The sequence below is a fragment of the Panthera uncia genome (genome assembly GCF_023721935.1).
Source record: "Panthera uncia isolate 11264 chromosome C1 unlocalized genomic scaffold, Puncia_PCG_1.0 HiC_scaffold_3, whole genome shotgun sequence".
In the NCBI taxonomy this organism is placed as follows: Eukaryota; Metazoa; Chordata; class Mammalia; order Carnivora; family Felidae; genus Panthera; species Panthera uncia.
Genome location: NW_026057584.1, coordinates 3150924 through 3166749, shown reverse-complemented (window position 1 = coordinate 3166749; position 15826 = coordinate 3150924). Strand labels below are relative to the sequence as shown.

The window sequence follows — 15826 nt, the reverse complement described above, 5'->3', positions numbered from 1 at the left end:
GTGCGTAAAGTGGCGTCAAACGGCATCACGTGCCACAGAGAAACCGTCCACGAAAGGAGGAGTCACTTGATGTACCAGACCAGCCTCGCTGTTGACTAATTTAGGAAACGGTCACAACCACCAAGCAGCCGTGAACATCGAGGCAAGATCTTCCTCCAGCAAGAGGATTCTGACTCACCGAGAGCTCAGATGATGGTTAGCGTTGTTTAGCAATAAAATGTTTTAACTCAAGTCTGTCCATTCCTGTAGACATGAAGCTGTTAACACACCTGGCACACTAAAGTGTCGTGTAAACACAACTCTCATGTGCACCAGGAGACCAGTGAGCTCACTAGACTCACTTCGCTGCGATATCTGCTTTACTGTGGTGGTCTGGAAGCGAACCCCCAAGATCTCTGAGGCATGACTGCGTTTTCCTGAGACAAATCACGCTGCCTCCTCTCTGTTAGATTCTTGTCCTCCTACGGTTGATTTTCCAGCAAGGGAGAGAGATCATTTTAAAACATAACTTCGCCCACTGCCCTCCCCTGCTTTAAGTCTCTCAATTGCTTCCCATTTGCGTAGAATAAAATCCAAATTCCCTGCTATGCTTACAAGGCCCTCCATTGTCTCACTGGGCATTGGCATGGATACCTCTGACCTCGGGAGTCCCAAACCTTGACTGTGGCCCTGACCCCTGGGCTCCTTCCTTTCTCCAGGATGCAGCGGGTTCTGTGGACCTCAAGCCTGGGCCCTTGTTCCCTTTGATTAGAACAACTTTTTCCTGCTCCTCAAGTTGGCTGCCCCCCCCTCCCAGGCCCCAAACTCAGCTCAGAGCTCACTTCCTCAAAAGGATTTTCTGGACCTCATCTCAGGCACGGAGATGAGCCATACACGTCTCACTTACGGATATATTTGACTTTTCACAAGTGAGACTTGATCGAGCATTTTCTGAGACCATTTAACCAGGAAAATAAATGTACTAGGAAACTTTTACACCTTATCCACTTAAGACACGGATAAATATGTCACCATAATTCACTTTTTAGATAAAAAATATTTTTATTACTTTATTTCCACCCAGTACCTAATTTTCTGCTATTTGTAATGATCGATTTCTTTTTTTTTTTTTTAGTAAACTTTTTTTACTGAAATCCACACTGAATCCAAGTATATTCCTTGATGAAGTTTCACAAAGTAAACACACCCGCCGACGAGGACTCAGATCGCAACACGGAATATTTCTTGCGCCCAGAAACCACTTCCAGTCACAACGCCCCACGGTTGGCACCAGGGCCACGGATTCATTTGGTGGGGGTTTGAACCTCATATAAATGGAATCACGCAGTGCGCGCTCTTCCAGCCCGGACTTCTTTCGCTCGGCACCATGTAGGTGTGAACTGTTAGCGGGCGGACCTGACCTTGTCTTCTCACTGTGTGATAATCCCTGGTGTGGATGCAGGTTCCTTACGCACGTTCTGGCATCCGTGAACAGCTGAGTCGTCTCCAGTCTGAGGCTCTAACAAATACTACTGGTAGGAACATCCCAAAGCGTGTCTTTTGGCAAACACTGGCACCCATCCCCACTGGCACGTGCCCAGGGATTGGAATCCTGGGCCTGGGGGTGTTTACATTCAGTTCAGTTGATACTTTCCTTAGTCGATTTTTTTATTGTGGTAAAATATACCTAACAGCAAATGTATCATTTTAGCCATTTTTTAAAAGCTTTTTTGGTTTTATTTATTATTGAGAGACACAGAAAGAGCATGAGCATAGGAGGGACAGAGAGACACAGAATCCAAAGCAGGTTCCAGACTCTGAGCTGTCAGCACAGAGCCCGATGTTGGGCTTGAACCCACAAACCACGAGATCATGACCTGAGCTGAAGTCAGAGGTTTAACCCGCTGAGCCACCCAGGTGCTGCCTTTTGCCTCTGTTCGAAAACCCACATTAAAAACACATCCAGGGGCGCCTGGGTGGCGCAGTCGGTTAAGCGTCCGACTTCAGCCAGGTCACGATCTCACGGTCCGTGAGTTCGAGCCCCGCGTCAGGCTCTGGGCTGATGGCTCAGAGCCTGGAGCCTGTTTCCGATTCTGTGTCTCCCTCTCTCTCTGCCCCTCCCCCGTTCATGCTCTGTCTCTCTCTGTCCCAAAAATAAATTAAAAAAAAAAAGTTGAAAAAAAAAATTAAAAAAAAAAAAAAAAAACACATCCAAATTGGGCACCTGGGTGTCTAAGTGGGTTAAGTTTCTGACTTCAGCTCAGGTCATGTTCCCACAGTTCGTGGGTTCCAGCCCCGAGTCAGGCTCTGTGCTGACAGCTCGGAGCTTGGAGCCTGCTTCGGATTCTGTGTCTGTCTGTCTGTCTCTCTCTCTCTCTCTCCTCCCCCGCTTATGCTCTCTGTGTCTCAAAATAAACAAACATTTAAAAAAAAATAAAAAGGAAATTAATCCGGCAATTCTCTCCAACTGAAAATAAGTAGTAAACTTTGGAAATATTATTGTTTGTTTCCATTAAACCTGGTTAAGTAAAATCATCAATTGGTTTTATATAAATAAAATATTTAAACTTCAAAATATTTTTAATTTTAATATGCCTACTTTAAAATTTTTCAATGGTTTTTCACCTACTTTATTGTTCTGCAAAAAAAAATTAAGCACAAATTTGATTTTTCCTTTTGCTGTGTGCTCCAGTATTGCTAGGCAGGGTACTGACTGGTTGCCTCTGGGTGGGAGTGGGGACTGTCTGAGGAGCATGAGAGAACTTTCTTACTGGTATCTCAGTAGGGTCTGAGTTACAAAACTGTACAGATTTGTCAAAACTCAGCAGATGTTCCCTTACAAGCAGGGCACTTCATTGTAAGTTTTGGATCCAAAGGAAAAGACTGTGAATAACGGATGCTAGTTAATGTTGGAGGGGAATTTACTCTGAAGGCATCAAGAATAAAAATGGATTAACGGATGGCTGCCCAGATGTGATACAAGTCGAGGAAGATGTCAACGGTACTGCTGGAAATTTCCATAATACAGTGTTGGGGCAGCTACAGTCCTCTAGAATTTGCTGGTCCATCTGAGAGCTCTTCCAACTGGAGTTTCTCCGGGTGGAATGACTGGGGCAGATCTGGATACAACATCCTGAAGAAGTGGGCAAACCTCCAGGGGCTCGATCAAGCCTTGGAGGAGACAAGGGGCAGAAAAGAGAATTTGGCCCCGGGCAAGGGGAGATCTGTGGTACGCTCCCCAAATTGGGTGGGCCCTGCCCTCCCCCCCCCAACCCCCTTTTGCCTCATTTTCCTTCCATTCTGTCCAGCACAGGCTGACAGAGGTGCTACTAAGGAAGTCGCGAGCCCTTTCTAGATTCCGTTTTTTGCTCGCACAGACTACGGAAGGAAGAATGGCCGAAGGCGGCCAGCTCCCCGGGACCGTTGTGCAGGGTGACACGGAAAAGTGGCCAGGTGAAAATATGGAAGCCCGGACGGCCCGCTGCTGGGGGCCGCTTCCCTCCCTGGCCAAGCTCCTGCCCTGCCCGTTGCATCCCACGAACAGCAGGAGGGGTGTTGTCAAGCCTTGGATCCATCTGTGGTTCGAGCCTTGTCTGAGTGGCCTATGTGGGTCCATGCGGGCTGCCAGGGCCCTCCACTTCCTTCTCGGGTTTCCTTCGTGCTCCTGCACTCCCAACACCGTACCTATAAGGGACCTCTGGAGGTGTAGACGGGGCACCCAACCTGGCTCTGAGGAAAACACAAATACCTGGTAAGCTTGAGAAAAGATGCCCATCACTCAGGAAATGGGAGTGAGAAACAATCAGATGCCTTGGAAAGGCTTACAGGGAGCGATGCAGACAATCGCTTTGAGCTTTTTTTATTTTTGATGTCTATTTCTTTTGAGACAGAGAGACAGAGCGTGCATGCGTGAGCACAAGCATGGGAGGGGGGAGAGAGAGAGAGAGAGAGAGAGAGAGAGAGAGAGAGAGAGAATCCCAAGCAGGCTCGGAGCTGCCAGAGCAGAGCCCACGTGGGGCTCCATCTGCTGAACGGAGAGATCATGACCTGAGCTGAGCTGAAGAGTCTCATGTCTAACCGACAGAGCCACCCAGGTGCCCGGACAGAAAACTTTTTAAATTAGTGCACCTCTGGGGCACCTGGGAGGTTCCATTGGTTAAGGGTCTGACTCCTGGTTTCGGCTCCGGTCATGATCTCACGGTTTCGTGAGTTCAAGCCCCGAGTCGGGCTCTGTGCTGGCAGTGGCGGCCGATCCTGCTTGGGATTCTCTGTCTCTCTGCCCCTCCCCCCCGCTCATGCTGTGTCTCTCTCAAAAATAAATAAACTTTAAAAAAAACTATCCAAAAACAAATTTTTTGAAATTAGTGTACCTCTTGCCACTGCACTCCCTAGGCCCTGGTCACCTCAAGGCGTACACTTTCAGAACTTAAGGACTGTGTTATCCCAATGCTATTTAAGCTGTTCCAGAACACACAGGAATAAAAGCAAGACTCCCAGGGCGCCTGGCTGGCTCAGTCGGTGGAGCCTGCAACTCTTGATCTCAGGGTTGTGGGCTCGAGCCCCATGTTGGGTGTAGAGATTACTCAAAAATAAAATCTTAAAACAAAGAAACAGCAAGACTCCCAATCTTTTCAGAGGGGCAGCTTAACACAGACACCCAAATCAGGAAGACCGCATGTACAAAAAAACCATAGAGCAATACCTTGTAAGAATTCTGATGCAAAAAAATCCTACAAAACACTGTGGAAAAGGTAAAACTCTGCAGATAGTAAAAAAGATCGTGACTGTGAGACACTGCGGGGAGGGAGAGATGAACAGGCAGAGCACAGGATTTTTAGAGCAGTGACACTGCTCTGTATCATACTCTGTGGTGGATGCATGCCCGACATTTGTCCCAACCCAGAGAATGTACAGCACCTAGAGTGGACCCCAGTGTCACCTAGGGACTTTGGGAGATAATGATGGGTGGGCTCATCGACTGCAACAAACAGACCACTCGGGTGGGGGATACTGATCAGGGGGTAAGTCGTGTGTGTGTGGGAACAGGGGTACGTGGGAAATCTCTATCTTCTGCTCAGTTTTGTTATGAACTTCAAACTGCTCTAAAAAAATCAAGTCTATTAAAAGAATCCTACATAAAATTACATACAAACCAAATTCAGCAAGACCTTGACCCCATTAAGACGATTCTACAGTTGGGTTAAAACCAGAAGCGTGGCTCATTATGGATGAATCCAATCACAAAATACTCCACATGGACAGGCAAAAGGGCGAAAATAAGAAAACATGCGATTACCTCCACAGATGTCAATGGCACCCACTAAATTCAATATTCTCCCCTTAAACTTTTTTTTTATAAAACTTTTTAAAATGTTTTTATTTATTTTGAGACAGAGAGAGACAGAGCATGAGCGGGGGAGGGGCAGAGAGAGAGGGAGACACAGAACCCGAAGCAGGTCCAGGCTCCGAGCCGTCAGCACAGAGCCTGAGGTGCGGCTCGAACTCACGGACTGTGAGATCATGACCTGAGCCGAAGTCGGATGCTTAACTGACTGAGCCACCCAGGCGCCCCTAAACAAACTTTTTTTCATGGTAGTAAATCAGTGAAATAGGGATGTCTGCCACTAAAGGCAGTGTAGATGGGACAGGCGCCTGGGTGGCTCAATTAAGCGTCCGACTTCGGCTCAGGTCATGATCTTGGGGTTTATGGGTTCGAGCCCCACATTGGGCTCTGTGCTGACAGCTCGGAGCCTGGAGCTGTTTCAGGTTCTATGTCTCCCTCTCTCTCTGCCCCTCCCCCTGCTCGTGCTCTGTCTCTCTTTCAAGAATAAACATAAAAAAAAAATAAAGACAGTGTAGAAAATTCCCCTCCTCTGCTGAAGGCGGAAGTGTAACGCAGACAGTTTTTCAAGGCAATGATCTGACAATTTCACCGACATACCATTTGCCGGGCCACTTTAATTCTAGAAGCATGTGCAAAGTACACAGGATGTTCGCTGAGTACCGGTCTTGGAGAAACCTCGGAAACCCTCTCTACACCCTTGGTGAGGTTAATGTGGGCAAGAAGGCTGCCCGAGGCCACGTGGTGGGCCAGGGGGGCCCCGTGAGGGAGGGGCTTTTCCTCTTCACTACTGTGTCCCTGGTGCCGAGGACAGTGCTTGCTTGGCACGCAGCGGGGGCGTGGCCCACAGCGCTGAATAGACGATTCTACTGTTGGGTTAAAAAAGTTGCAGAATCGGGGGCGCCTGGGTGGCTCAGTCGGTTAAGCGGCCGACTTCGGCTCAGGTCATGATCTCGCGGTCCGTGAGTTCGAGCCCCGCGTCGGGCTCTGGGCTGACAGCTCAGAGCCTGGAGCCCGTTTCAGATTCTGTGTCTCCCTCTCTCTCTGCCCCTCCCCCGTTCATGCTCTGTCTCTCTCTGTCTCAAAAATAAATAAACGTTTAAAAAAAAATTAAAAAAAAAAGTTGCAGAATCGCATGTACAGAATGGTCCCATTGGCAGAAAAAGAAAAAGACATTTTTCCCAGATATATATGCTTGCAGGTGCATGGGAAGGATCAAAGAGGTCACCCAAGAAATTGTTAACCGTGGGGACTCCTGGAGAGAGGGAGGAAGGTATGGGGCAAGAAGAGAGAAGGAGGACCCAGACTGTCCACGGCAGGCCTTCTGTAATGCTTGCTTTTTCCTGGGGGTGTGTATTGCTTTTAAAATAAAAATCTAGGGGCGCCTGGGTGGCGCAGTCGGTTAAGCGTCCGACTTCAGCCAGGTCACGATCTCGCGGTCTGTGAGTTCGAGCCCCGCGTCGGGCTCTGGGCTGATGGCTCGGAGCCTGGAGCCTGTTTCCGATTCTGTGTCTCCCTCTCTCTCTGCCCCTCCCCCGTTCATGCTCTGTCTCTCTCTGTCCCAAAAATAAATAAAAAACGTTGAAAAAAAAAATTAAAAAAAAATAAATAAATAAAATAAAATAAAAATCTAGTTTAGGAACAGTTACTTAACCTATCTGAGCCTCAGTTTCCTCATCTGTAAAAGGGAGAGCAGTAGTAAATACCTCCCCCAGAGGGTCACCGTGACATTTGAGGAACGGACAAGATCACGCACAGAGTCTCCTGGCACCTGGTGTTAATGAACATATGGTATTGCTGTTATTATTGAAAGAAATACAGAAAAAACAAGGAACATTTTTTTCTTAAGTTTATTTATTTTGAAAGGGAGAGAGAGCACAAGAGCAAGCAGGGGAGGGAAAGGAAGAGGGGGAAAGGCAGAGAGAGAGAGAGAGAGAGAGAGAGAGAGAGAGAGACTGGGAATCCAAGCAGGCTCTGAGCTGTCAGCGCAGAGCCTGACTCGGGGCTCACGCTCACGAACCACGAGATCATGATCTGAGCCGAAACCAAGTCAGACGTTCAACCGCTTAACCGACTGAGACCCCCACGAGCCCCAAGGAGCACTTGTTACAAGACTGTAGGGACCCAGCTGCACCGGCCCTGGAACTGGCCCCACACACCCCACTTTCGGCCTTTGCACTTGCTACTTCCTCTCCCTGGAACGTTCCTTCTCAGGAGAGCTGCCTGCTCCTTCCTTCACATCATCCGTTCTCTGCTCAGATGAAACCTACCAGACAGGTGGTTCCTAACCAGCCTTCCTAAACCTGCACGCTGTTTCCACACCATTACTCCCTGGCCTCTCGACCCACTGTATGTTCTTTGGCCTGGAACACTGCCTGCCATATCGTGTGTTTTTGGTCTGTTTCCCTCATAACAGTATGAGCTTGAGAAGAAGCTTTATCTCCAGCAACGAGAATAATGCTTGACGAAGAGCAGGTATCCAATGAATACCGTGAAAGAATAAGTAAACGTTGTCTGAAATACAGCATCAAAAGAAACTTGAAAACCGCCTCTAACCAGGGTGACCAGGAAAACCTTCTCAACCTTGAAGGCAATGGGAGAGGACTGCGGGGCGGTGGCGGGCAGCCGGTCCCACCCCAGGCAAGGGGGTGGGAGCAGAGGAGAGGGGCCTGGCGGTGGGGCTCCGAGCAGACCCCTGGGTCATGGGCCTCCCACACTTTGCTAATCTGCAGGGTCAGGCTTTTTTTTTTTTTTTTTTTCTCATTTTTTTTTAACGTTTTTTATTTATTTTTGGGACAGAGAGAGACAGAGCATGAACGGGGGAGGGGCAGAGAGAGAGGGAGACACAGAATCGGAAGCAGGCTCCAGGCTCCGAGCCATCCAGAGCCCGACGCGGGGCTCGAACTCACGGACCGCGAGATCGTGACCTGGCTGAAGTCGGACGCTTAACCGACTGCGCCACCCAGGCGCCCCCGGGTCAGGCTTTTGAAGGACCGAAGTTCAGGAGGTAAGACTGGGTGTGGTTTTCTTAAGGACCATTCCCATTCTCCAGGTGGGAGGTAAGAACCTGAAATAAGAATGTGGCAGCAGGGACAGCGGGGACAAGGAAGATGCAAACTCATTCACTCATTCATTCATTAGCGCTATTAACAAGGGAGAATTGGTGGCTCCTGGACGCCAATTGCGTGGGCTGGAGGGGCTGAAGGACAAGGTGTCTCCCTGTCAGGGGTCTGCCCTGGGTGGTTGAGGATGGCCAGGGATCCAGAACACGACAGGAGGCACAGGTTTTGCAGGAGAGCAGAGCTCAGGTTGCACTTGCTGTGTCTTTAGAACCTGTGGGGTGTCGAAAGGCAACAGCCAGCGGCATCTGGATAAACCCCACGAGAGCTCTAGAGAGCCCAGCTGGGCCGGAAGTCAAGTGTGGACCCAGCCACACAGGAGGGAACGCCACAGGGATCATACGGATTGTAGTCTAGAGATAAGCGGGCTACAGAAAGGGACACAGGACACGGCAACACTTAAAGGGTGGGCTGACAGCCGTCTCGGATCTGAGAAGGAAGGGTTGAAGAGGAAGCAGAACACGAGACCCGGCCGGGGTTTTTAAAAAGCATGAGGTTACTGTCAGTGTTAAATGCTGCAATATTTAGGCAGAAGAAAACTAAAGGGTCTACTTGGCAGTAAGGACTTCCTCGGAGACTTCTAGAAGTTTCCAGGACAGTGATGGGAAATGTAGGCCGGGGTGAAATTTTGTGATAAGCAAGCAGGTGAGGAAGTGAAGACAATGAGAACAGAAGTTATTTTCAAGAAACTGGACTGTGAAGGAAACTAGGACAGTGATTAGGTCCCAGGGAGGTCTAACAAGTTCGGCTGGAGAGAGTGGGTAAGACAGAAGGTAGGAGCTTAAGGTTTGGGAGCCAGCTCGACAGAGAGGGGTGACAAGGTCCACGGAATGCTTATTGACTTGGATGTCTAAGGGCACGTAGCAGATTTCCGAGGTCAAGGCGGGGCAGGATCTGGAGGGGCAAGAAGACGGTACCCCTAGTGTCATCTGCTGATGGCAGACGGACAGCGAGGCAACGACAACGACGCAGCAGCGCAGGTCTAGCCGGGTAAGATGCCTGGGTGCTCCCACGACAATCCAGGAGGCCTCTTGGTCACCAGTTTAAAACCTTATCGCTTCTAGACCCATCTAAACCCAAGGACAGACATTAATAATCTGATAAGCTCTGGGCTTCCCCGGTTGCTCTCAAAAGCGATGCCACTGTCTCCCTCTGGGCAGTGTGCGGTGGCCAGTGGCTCGCTGTGGGCTCTCGGCCGTCTTTAGAGAATGCAAGGGTCCACGGCAGCAGGGGTCCGGTCAGTGTGTCTCGGACCGCAGCACACAACAGGTGCTCGCTCAGCGCAGGCGGAGAGTGAAGGCTGCGCGAAGCCGGGGCTCGGTCTCCGGCACCGTCAGCAAGGCTCGTGTCCCCCTCCTCAACAAACCTGCTTCCGTTCCACAGCCTGGAACGACCCCCTCCTTCTCGACCCCCGTCGCTGGTGGCTTTGGCTGCTCTTTCAATACCCCCGGCCTCCCGGGACCCGCGGCGGTCGGCGACCCCGGGCGGCGGCCCGCGCAGCGACTGCCCGGCCGGCCGAGACGCCCTTGGCCTTCGCGTCCACACGCGGACGCGCGGCTCGAGCTGCGGGGCGCCGGCGCCTGCCTCGCGTCCTCTCTTGGTGCCAGGGCTGCCGAAGGGACGGCACTCCGGACGCGACCGGCCACACGGCCACTTACCCGACTGTGCGAGGATCCTGGCCGGCGCCTGGGTCGGGACGCTCGCCGGGAGGGGCGTGGCCTCCGGGCCCGCAGGCCTCTGGGAGTCGCGGTCCCGGCTCAGCCTGCAGCGGCCTCGCGGAAGGGGAAGTGGAAGGACGAGAACTACATCTCCCAGGAGGCTCAGCGGCTCGCCTCGGGCGGGGCGGGGCGGGGCGGGGCGGGCCGAGGCGGGGGCGGGGGCGGGGCCAAGGCAAAGCCTCCAGAAAGCCTGGGAAAAGTCCCCGGAGTTCCTCCTAGTCGGTGCGGCGCGTCCGAGAGCTGCGCGCCGTGGGAGTCTGGCCCGAGACCCCTGGAGCTCCGCTCGCTCATTCCCAAATCCGGCCGCTTTCCCCCGCGCTCGGCGCTGAGCGAGACTGGCCGCACCCCCGCTCTCAGGTTGCTCTCCAAGGCCCGAGGCCAGAGCAGAACTGCGGGAGGGAGGATCCGCGGAGGCAGCTGGTCTCTGGTCCGGCCTTGAAGGCCGCTGCCAGACGCCCCACGTGGGAGTGGGGAGGCGAGCTAGGCCTGCTGCCCAAGTCCAGGTTAAAGGTGAGATGAGGGTGCCTAGCCCTCTGCCGGTGGAAAGATGACGGTTGGAAACTGGAGTTTGGAGTAGGGCTCATGCACTTGATTGAGTGGAGGGGAGGTGACAGGAAAAGAGTGTGGCTTGTATAGGTATCTTCCGTAGTCAATGGGGTGCCGTGAAGGGGCAACGACTGGCGCAGTGACGGTGCGTTTGGGGCCGAGAGTCGGCTGTGCTCTGGCTATGGTTTGTGATGCGCATCCGACGTCTGAGTGGAGGTGTTGAGTGGACCTGAGGATAGAGGGGCCGACAAGGATAGAGATGGGCTTTGCATCAAGGGCACACGATGGAACAAGCCAAATGGGCCAGGGCAGGGGTGACAGGGAAGGACACAGAGTCCTGAACGTGTACGCCCTCATTCAGAGGTTGGTCAGCAAAGGAGACTGAGGATGGCCAGTGACAGCCTGAAGGATTGGGGGTTTTTGAAGTGGACTTTCCGGAGGGAGGGAGTGATAACCCAGGAGGAGTGCTTCACTGGAAGAAGGTTGGGCAAGCTGAAACTTGAGACAGAATCCCCGGGTCTGGAAACGGTCGCTGGAGATCTTGGCCAGGGCAGGTTCCTTGGAGAGGAGGGGAAGAACGGCCTGACTGCAGAGGAGGGAAGGGGAGTGAGGTGCAGAAGTGGACACAGCTAGTGTAAACAGTGCTTTTAAGGAATGTTGCTTTAGAGCAGAAAAATGAGGCAGAGCCTAACCAGGGATGGCAGGTCCAGGGGGATTGTGTCTCCTCTTTCTCCAGACGGAGAGATTACAGCTTTGTAGAATGATCCAGAGGGAGGAGGGATTAGTGATGCAGCAGAGCCCCTGAGAGGTCGGAGGGGACCGAATCCAACGGCTGTGTGGAAGGCTGGCACCACACCGTGTCTTGATGGAAGGTAGAATGCCTGGGCAGAATAATGGTCCCCCAAATATGTCCGTGTCGTCATTCCCAGAAACTGTGAGTGTGTCACCTTACGTGGCAAAAGAGGTGTTGCAAACCTGATTAAGGATTGAGGGCCCTGAGACAGGGAGAGTCTCCTGGATTGTCCAGGTGGGCCCAAATATCATCATGAGGTTCCTTAAAAGTAGAAGGAAGAGGGAGGCACAAAGGTAGATGCATTGTTACTGGCTTAGAAGCTGGAGGAAGGGGGCCACCAGCCAAAGAATGTCGGTGGCCTCTGAAGCAGGAAAAGGAAAGGAAACGGATTCACTTTCAAGCCTCCAGAGGGGATGTAGCTGTTCTGAAAGCACTAGCCTCTTCTTCAGCCTAGTGAGTCCCGTGGCCTAGTGAGTCCAGGGCCTCTGGGAGAATGTGACAAGTGTGCATATGAGAGGAAGGAGTTGATGCTTCAAAACAGTCCCCCCTAATGGCATCAGAGCTCATCACAGTGGCCTTTGTGTGCTGCTAGAAGCCACATGCAACAGAGGTTTTGCAGGGGGACCTGCTCTCCATCTGTGTCTCTGTGGACACCTCCTATGTCAGTTTGTCTGGGACAGCTAAAATAATCCCAGGAATAATGTTCCCATCCCTCTTGAGACCTCTCCTACGGACCTGCCTCTCCGACCCCATCCCACCAACTCATCCCCAGTCGCTAAAAATAAGGTGCATCTAAACTGTGCAGCCACTCTGGAAAACAGTATGGAGGTTCCTCAAAAAATTAAAAACAGAACCACCCCACGACCTAGGAATTGCACTACTAAGTATTTATCGAAGGGATACAAGTATGCTGTTTTGAAGGGATACGTGCACCCTGATGTTTATACCAGTGCTATCAACAGCAGCCAAAGTATGGAAAGAGCCCAAATGTCCATCGATGGGTGAATGGATAAAGAAGATGTGGTATTATATGCAATGGAGTATTACTCGGCAATCAAAAAGAATGCAATCTTGCCGTTTGCAACTACATGAGTGGAACTGGAGGGTATTAGGTTAAGTGAAATTAGTCATTCAGAGAAAGACAAAAATCCTATGAGTTCACTCATATGAGGACTTTAAGACACAACAGATGAACATAAGGGGAGGGAAGCAAAAATGATATAAAAACAGGGAGGGGGACAAAACCTAAGAGACTCTTAAATATGGAGAACAAACAGAGGGTTACGGGAGGGGTTGTGGGAGGGGGGATGGGCTAAATGGATAAGGGGCACTAAGGACTGTACTCCTGAAATCATTGTTGCACTATGTGCTAACTAGCTTGGATGCAAATTAAAAAAAATAATAATATATTTGTATAAAAATAAGGTGCATCTGGTTATGTAGGCTAGTGGCTGAGATCTGAGATTGAACCAGAGGGGAGCCAATGTGAACCCCCCCTCCTGGTGGGCAGGACCCGTTGGGGGGCTTTTGTAAGAGGGCTGTTGAGAAAGATGTTCTTGAAGCAAAGGCGCACAACCAGAGAGGAGACCCAGGTGACAATCCTGAGTCGTCACACCTCAGCCCCAGTCTGGGCACTGGCAACCCAAGCTGCTTTGGGTCCTGGAGCAGGAGACGACCGAGTTGGGCTACCTGTGGCGTGACTGTCAACTGACCACGTGCTATCTGCAGGCCCTGCCCCAGCCCAGGAGGGCAAGCTCCCCATTCCCCAACTGCCCATCCCATCGCCCTCCTTCCAAGGCTCCTGGCCTCTTGGGCGCAGTTTGATCTTCAGCCCAAGCTGCCCAGAGCCATGGCGCTTAGACTTCAAGCCATGCACCGGGAGGGTCTCCGTGTCCCTGAACTGCCTGGCACTGAGGGCAGCTCCCTCTAGTCAGGAAGAGGGGCAACCCACAACCTAACACGGGGAGACTGACGTCTGCCTCATGCTCATGGATCCTGACACAGGGCTTTGAAAGAAACTTCCAAGCCACATGGCTAGGAAGTAGGAATGAGTTTATCCCTAGGAGCTCATGTACCAGAGAATGGTCCCGGGACAGGCTGTTTCCCTGGTGCTTAGTTACTCTGGAGACAAACCCCAAGCCGGTGGTACCCATCTCCCAGGGAGGTGGACGCACCATCCACTGTGAGAAGTCGCACGGGGGTCTCGTCTCCACCACCATTCTACTCCTCACTTTGCTGACAAAGGGTGAGAGGTTTTAGAAACATCCACCAGCATTAGATACAAGAAAAATGCCCTTCCTTAGTTTAGTGTTTACACATTAGACTCAGTAAAGACACCACATCAGTCATACTTCTGAAGGGTAACTAACTCTCCAAAATCCTTTATTTAATAAAACTGGAACATTTGTTGGTAACCTAATACACAAACTCCAAGTGTGCTAAATGCGAGGCGTTCAGGGAGACTTTGCTTCTGTCTGGCAGAGGACTGGCAATGCTGGGGAATGCACCTGCCTCCTGTGTCCTGAATGAATGCACCATGTCCTGAATGAAGTGGCAAGTTCAAGCTTCTGCTCAGGCCAGGGCCGCCAGGGTCTGAGGTCTCCCTCTGTCCCCGACACTAGTGCCCGGCACGGAGGAGGGTTTCAGCACTTCTGCCCCCAGATCCACACAGTACCTGGGAAGGCTGGGCCACCTGCAGTTCTGGAGAACCGCGGTAGCTCTGTAGGATTCTTCCCGCGGCCTGCAGCTCCCACCCTCCACCCAACCCGGGGCTGGGGGTCCCCAAGAGATACTCGCTTAAGAAACAGGGCTAGGGGCCTGAATGGGCTGGTCATCCTGGACTGCCCTGCAACCCACTCACTGGAGGAAGAGGGCAGGCAGATCTGGGAGACATTCAGGCCCCTGCCCCCACCACATCTGTCCCCAGGGAGGCTGGAACGGAGCAAGGGAAGGCCACACCCACCCTTGCAAACCTGGGGCTGGAGTTAGTCACCAAGGCCTCCAGACGCTCTGGGCTATGCGAGCAGCGGTCAGGCTGCCCAGGGCTGCTGGCACCAAGTCTGGCCCTTCAGCAGGCGCTCGGCTCAGTTCAGCCTCGGGGGCCTCCTCCAGGTCAGAGCACAGGTCGTCCCCGGGGCCCGGGGGACTGGGCAGAGGGGACCCCAAGACCCCTCCCGTGGGCCAGCCGCTTCGCCCAGGGGCTCCCGGAGACCCGGCCAGGGCGTCCCCCAGCAGATCCCGGAAGCTGCTGCCCTCGCGCAGAGGCATGGACTCGAGCAGGTGGTTGAGGAGTTCTGCGGCGACGGTGGCATCGATGGCCTGGCACGTGGACACGAACGTGTGCACCTCGTGCATGCACTGGATGTAGCCGGCCGCGAAGCGCTCGCTTGCTTCCGCCTGCAGCTGCTCGCGCTCTGCACCCGGGAGTGGGAGGGAGAGAGCGGCGCCCCGTCCGGTAAGCAGCGACTGCGGTGGCCAGGCCCGTCCCAGCCCGCGGGGACAGGGCTCACCCAGGAGACCCGGAGGAGCCCCGGGCGCGGGCTGTACCGGGGCGCCGGGCGGGGAAGACCCCATTCCGAGGCGGGGGCGGGCCGGGCGAACGCGCCCCGCCCGCGCGCCCCACCGCCACTCACCGCGCGCCCGGCCCCGCAGCGTGCCCTGCACGCGCCGCACCGTCAGCTCCAGCACCTCGGCGTTCTCCAGCTTGGCCTGCACCTGCGCGGGCGGGAGCGCCGGGGGGCGTGTGGGGGGCCGGTGAGGCCGGGCAGGGCCGCGCCCCCCGCTCTCCGCCCAGCAGCCCCCGGGCGCCCGCCGGCCCGCGCGCCCGTCTCACCTCGGCGCCCGCCAGCAGCAGCCGCAGCTCCTGAAGGCTCTCGTTGATCCGCGCGCGCCGCTTCTTCTCCACCAGGGGCTTCCGGGCCTGCGGGAAGCGGGCGACTGAGCCCAGGTCCCGGGCCTCCCGCCCGCCTGCCCGCCTGCGGCCCCGGCCCGCACCTTGCGGTCCCCCCGAGTCTCCCAGGCGTCCTCAAACTCTCGGCCCGCACGGTCCCGGCCGGGCGCCAGGGGCGGAGCCATGACCCGCACCGCCCAGAGCGCCGCAAGCGCGACGAGCGCCCGCGCCCCTCGCAGCGCGCCGCCGGGCCCGCCGCAGCCCTCGCTCCTTCGCGTCTTCCGCCGGCCGAGGCCCCGCCCCTTTTATAGCCCCTTATTTGCATTTCAATGCACGGATTGGCCGCGCGGCCCTGGAGCCGCCGGCTTCTAGGCGCGCCGCGGCCAATGGGAGCGGCGCGCTTTGTCCGGCCCCGCCGCCTGGGTCCACAGGCAGCTGGTG

The 15826-nt window shown here is 53.7% G+C and overlaps 2 protein-coding genes across 3 annotated transcripts in view; both read right to left on the bottom strand.

Annotated features, from left to right (window-relative positions):
* ILKAP (ILK associated serine/threonine phosphatase) overlaps positions 1–13715 on the bottom strand; it is a 45474-nt gene extending 31759 nt beyond the window's left edge. Inside the window, exon 1 of the mRNA XM_049614461.1 lies at positions 13646–13715. Coding sequence (XP_049470418.1) covers positions 13646–13715 — 70 coding nt within the window. The remainder of the gene's footprint in view (positions 1–13645) is intronic.
* A 132-nt stretch (positions 13716–13847) lies between these two features.
* Positions 13848–15783, bottom strand: HES6 (hes family bHLH transcription factor 6). Of its 2 annotated transcripts, XM_049614568.1 has the most exons (5): positions 15490–15783; positions 15329–15415; positions 15129–15210; positions 14469–14909; positions 13848–14196 (listed from the first exon to the last, which is right to left on the bottom strand). In XM_049614568.1, the coding sequence occupies exons 1-4, from the start codon at positions 15568–15570 to the stop codon at positions 14485–14487; spliced, it is 675 nt and encodes a 224-aa protein (XP_049470525.1). In that variant the 5' UTR covers positions 15571–15783; the 3' UTR covers positions 13848–14196; positions 14469–14484. The 2 variants fall into 2 exon arrangements, with proteins under 2 accessions (XP_049470525.1, XP_049470524.1); XM_049614567.1 differs by having other exon boundaries at positions 13848–14909; positions 15490–15782.
* Between the last annotated feature and the right edge of the window lie 43 nt (positions 15784–15826).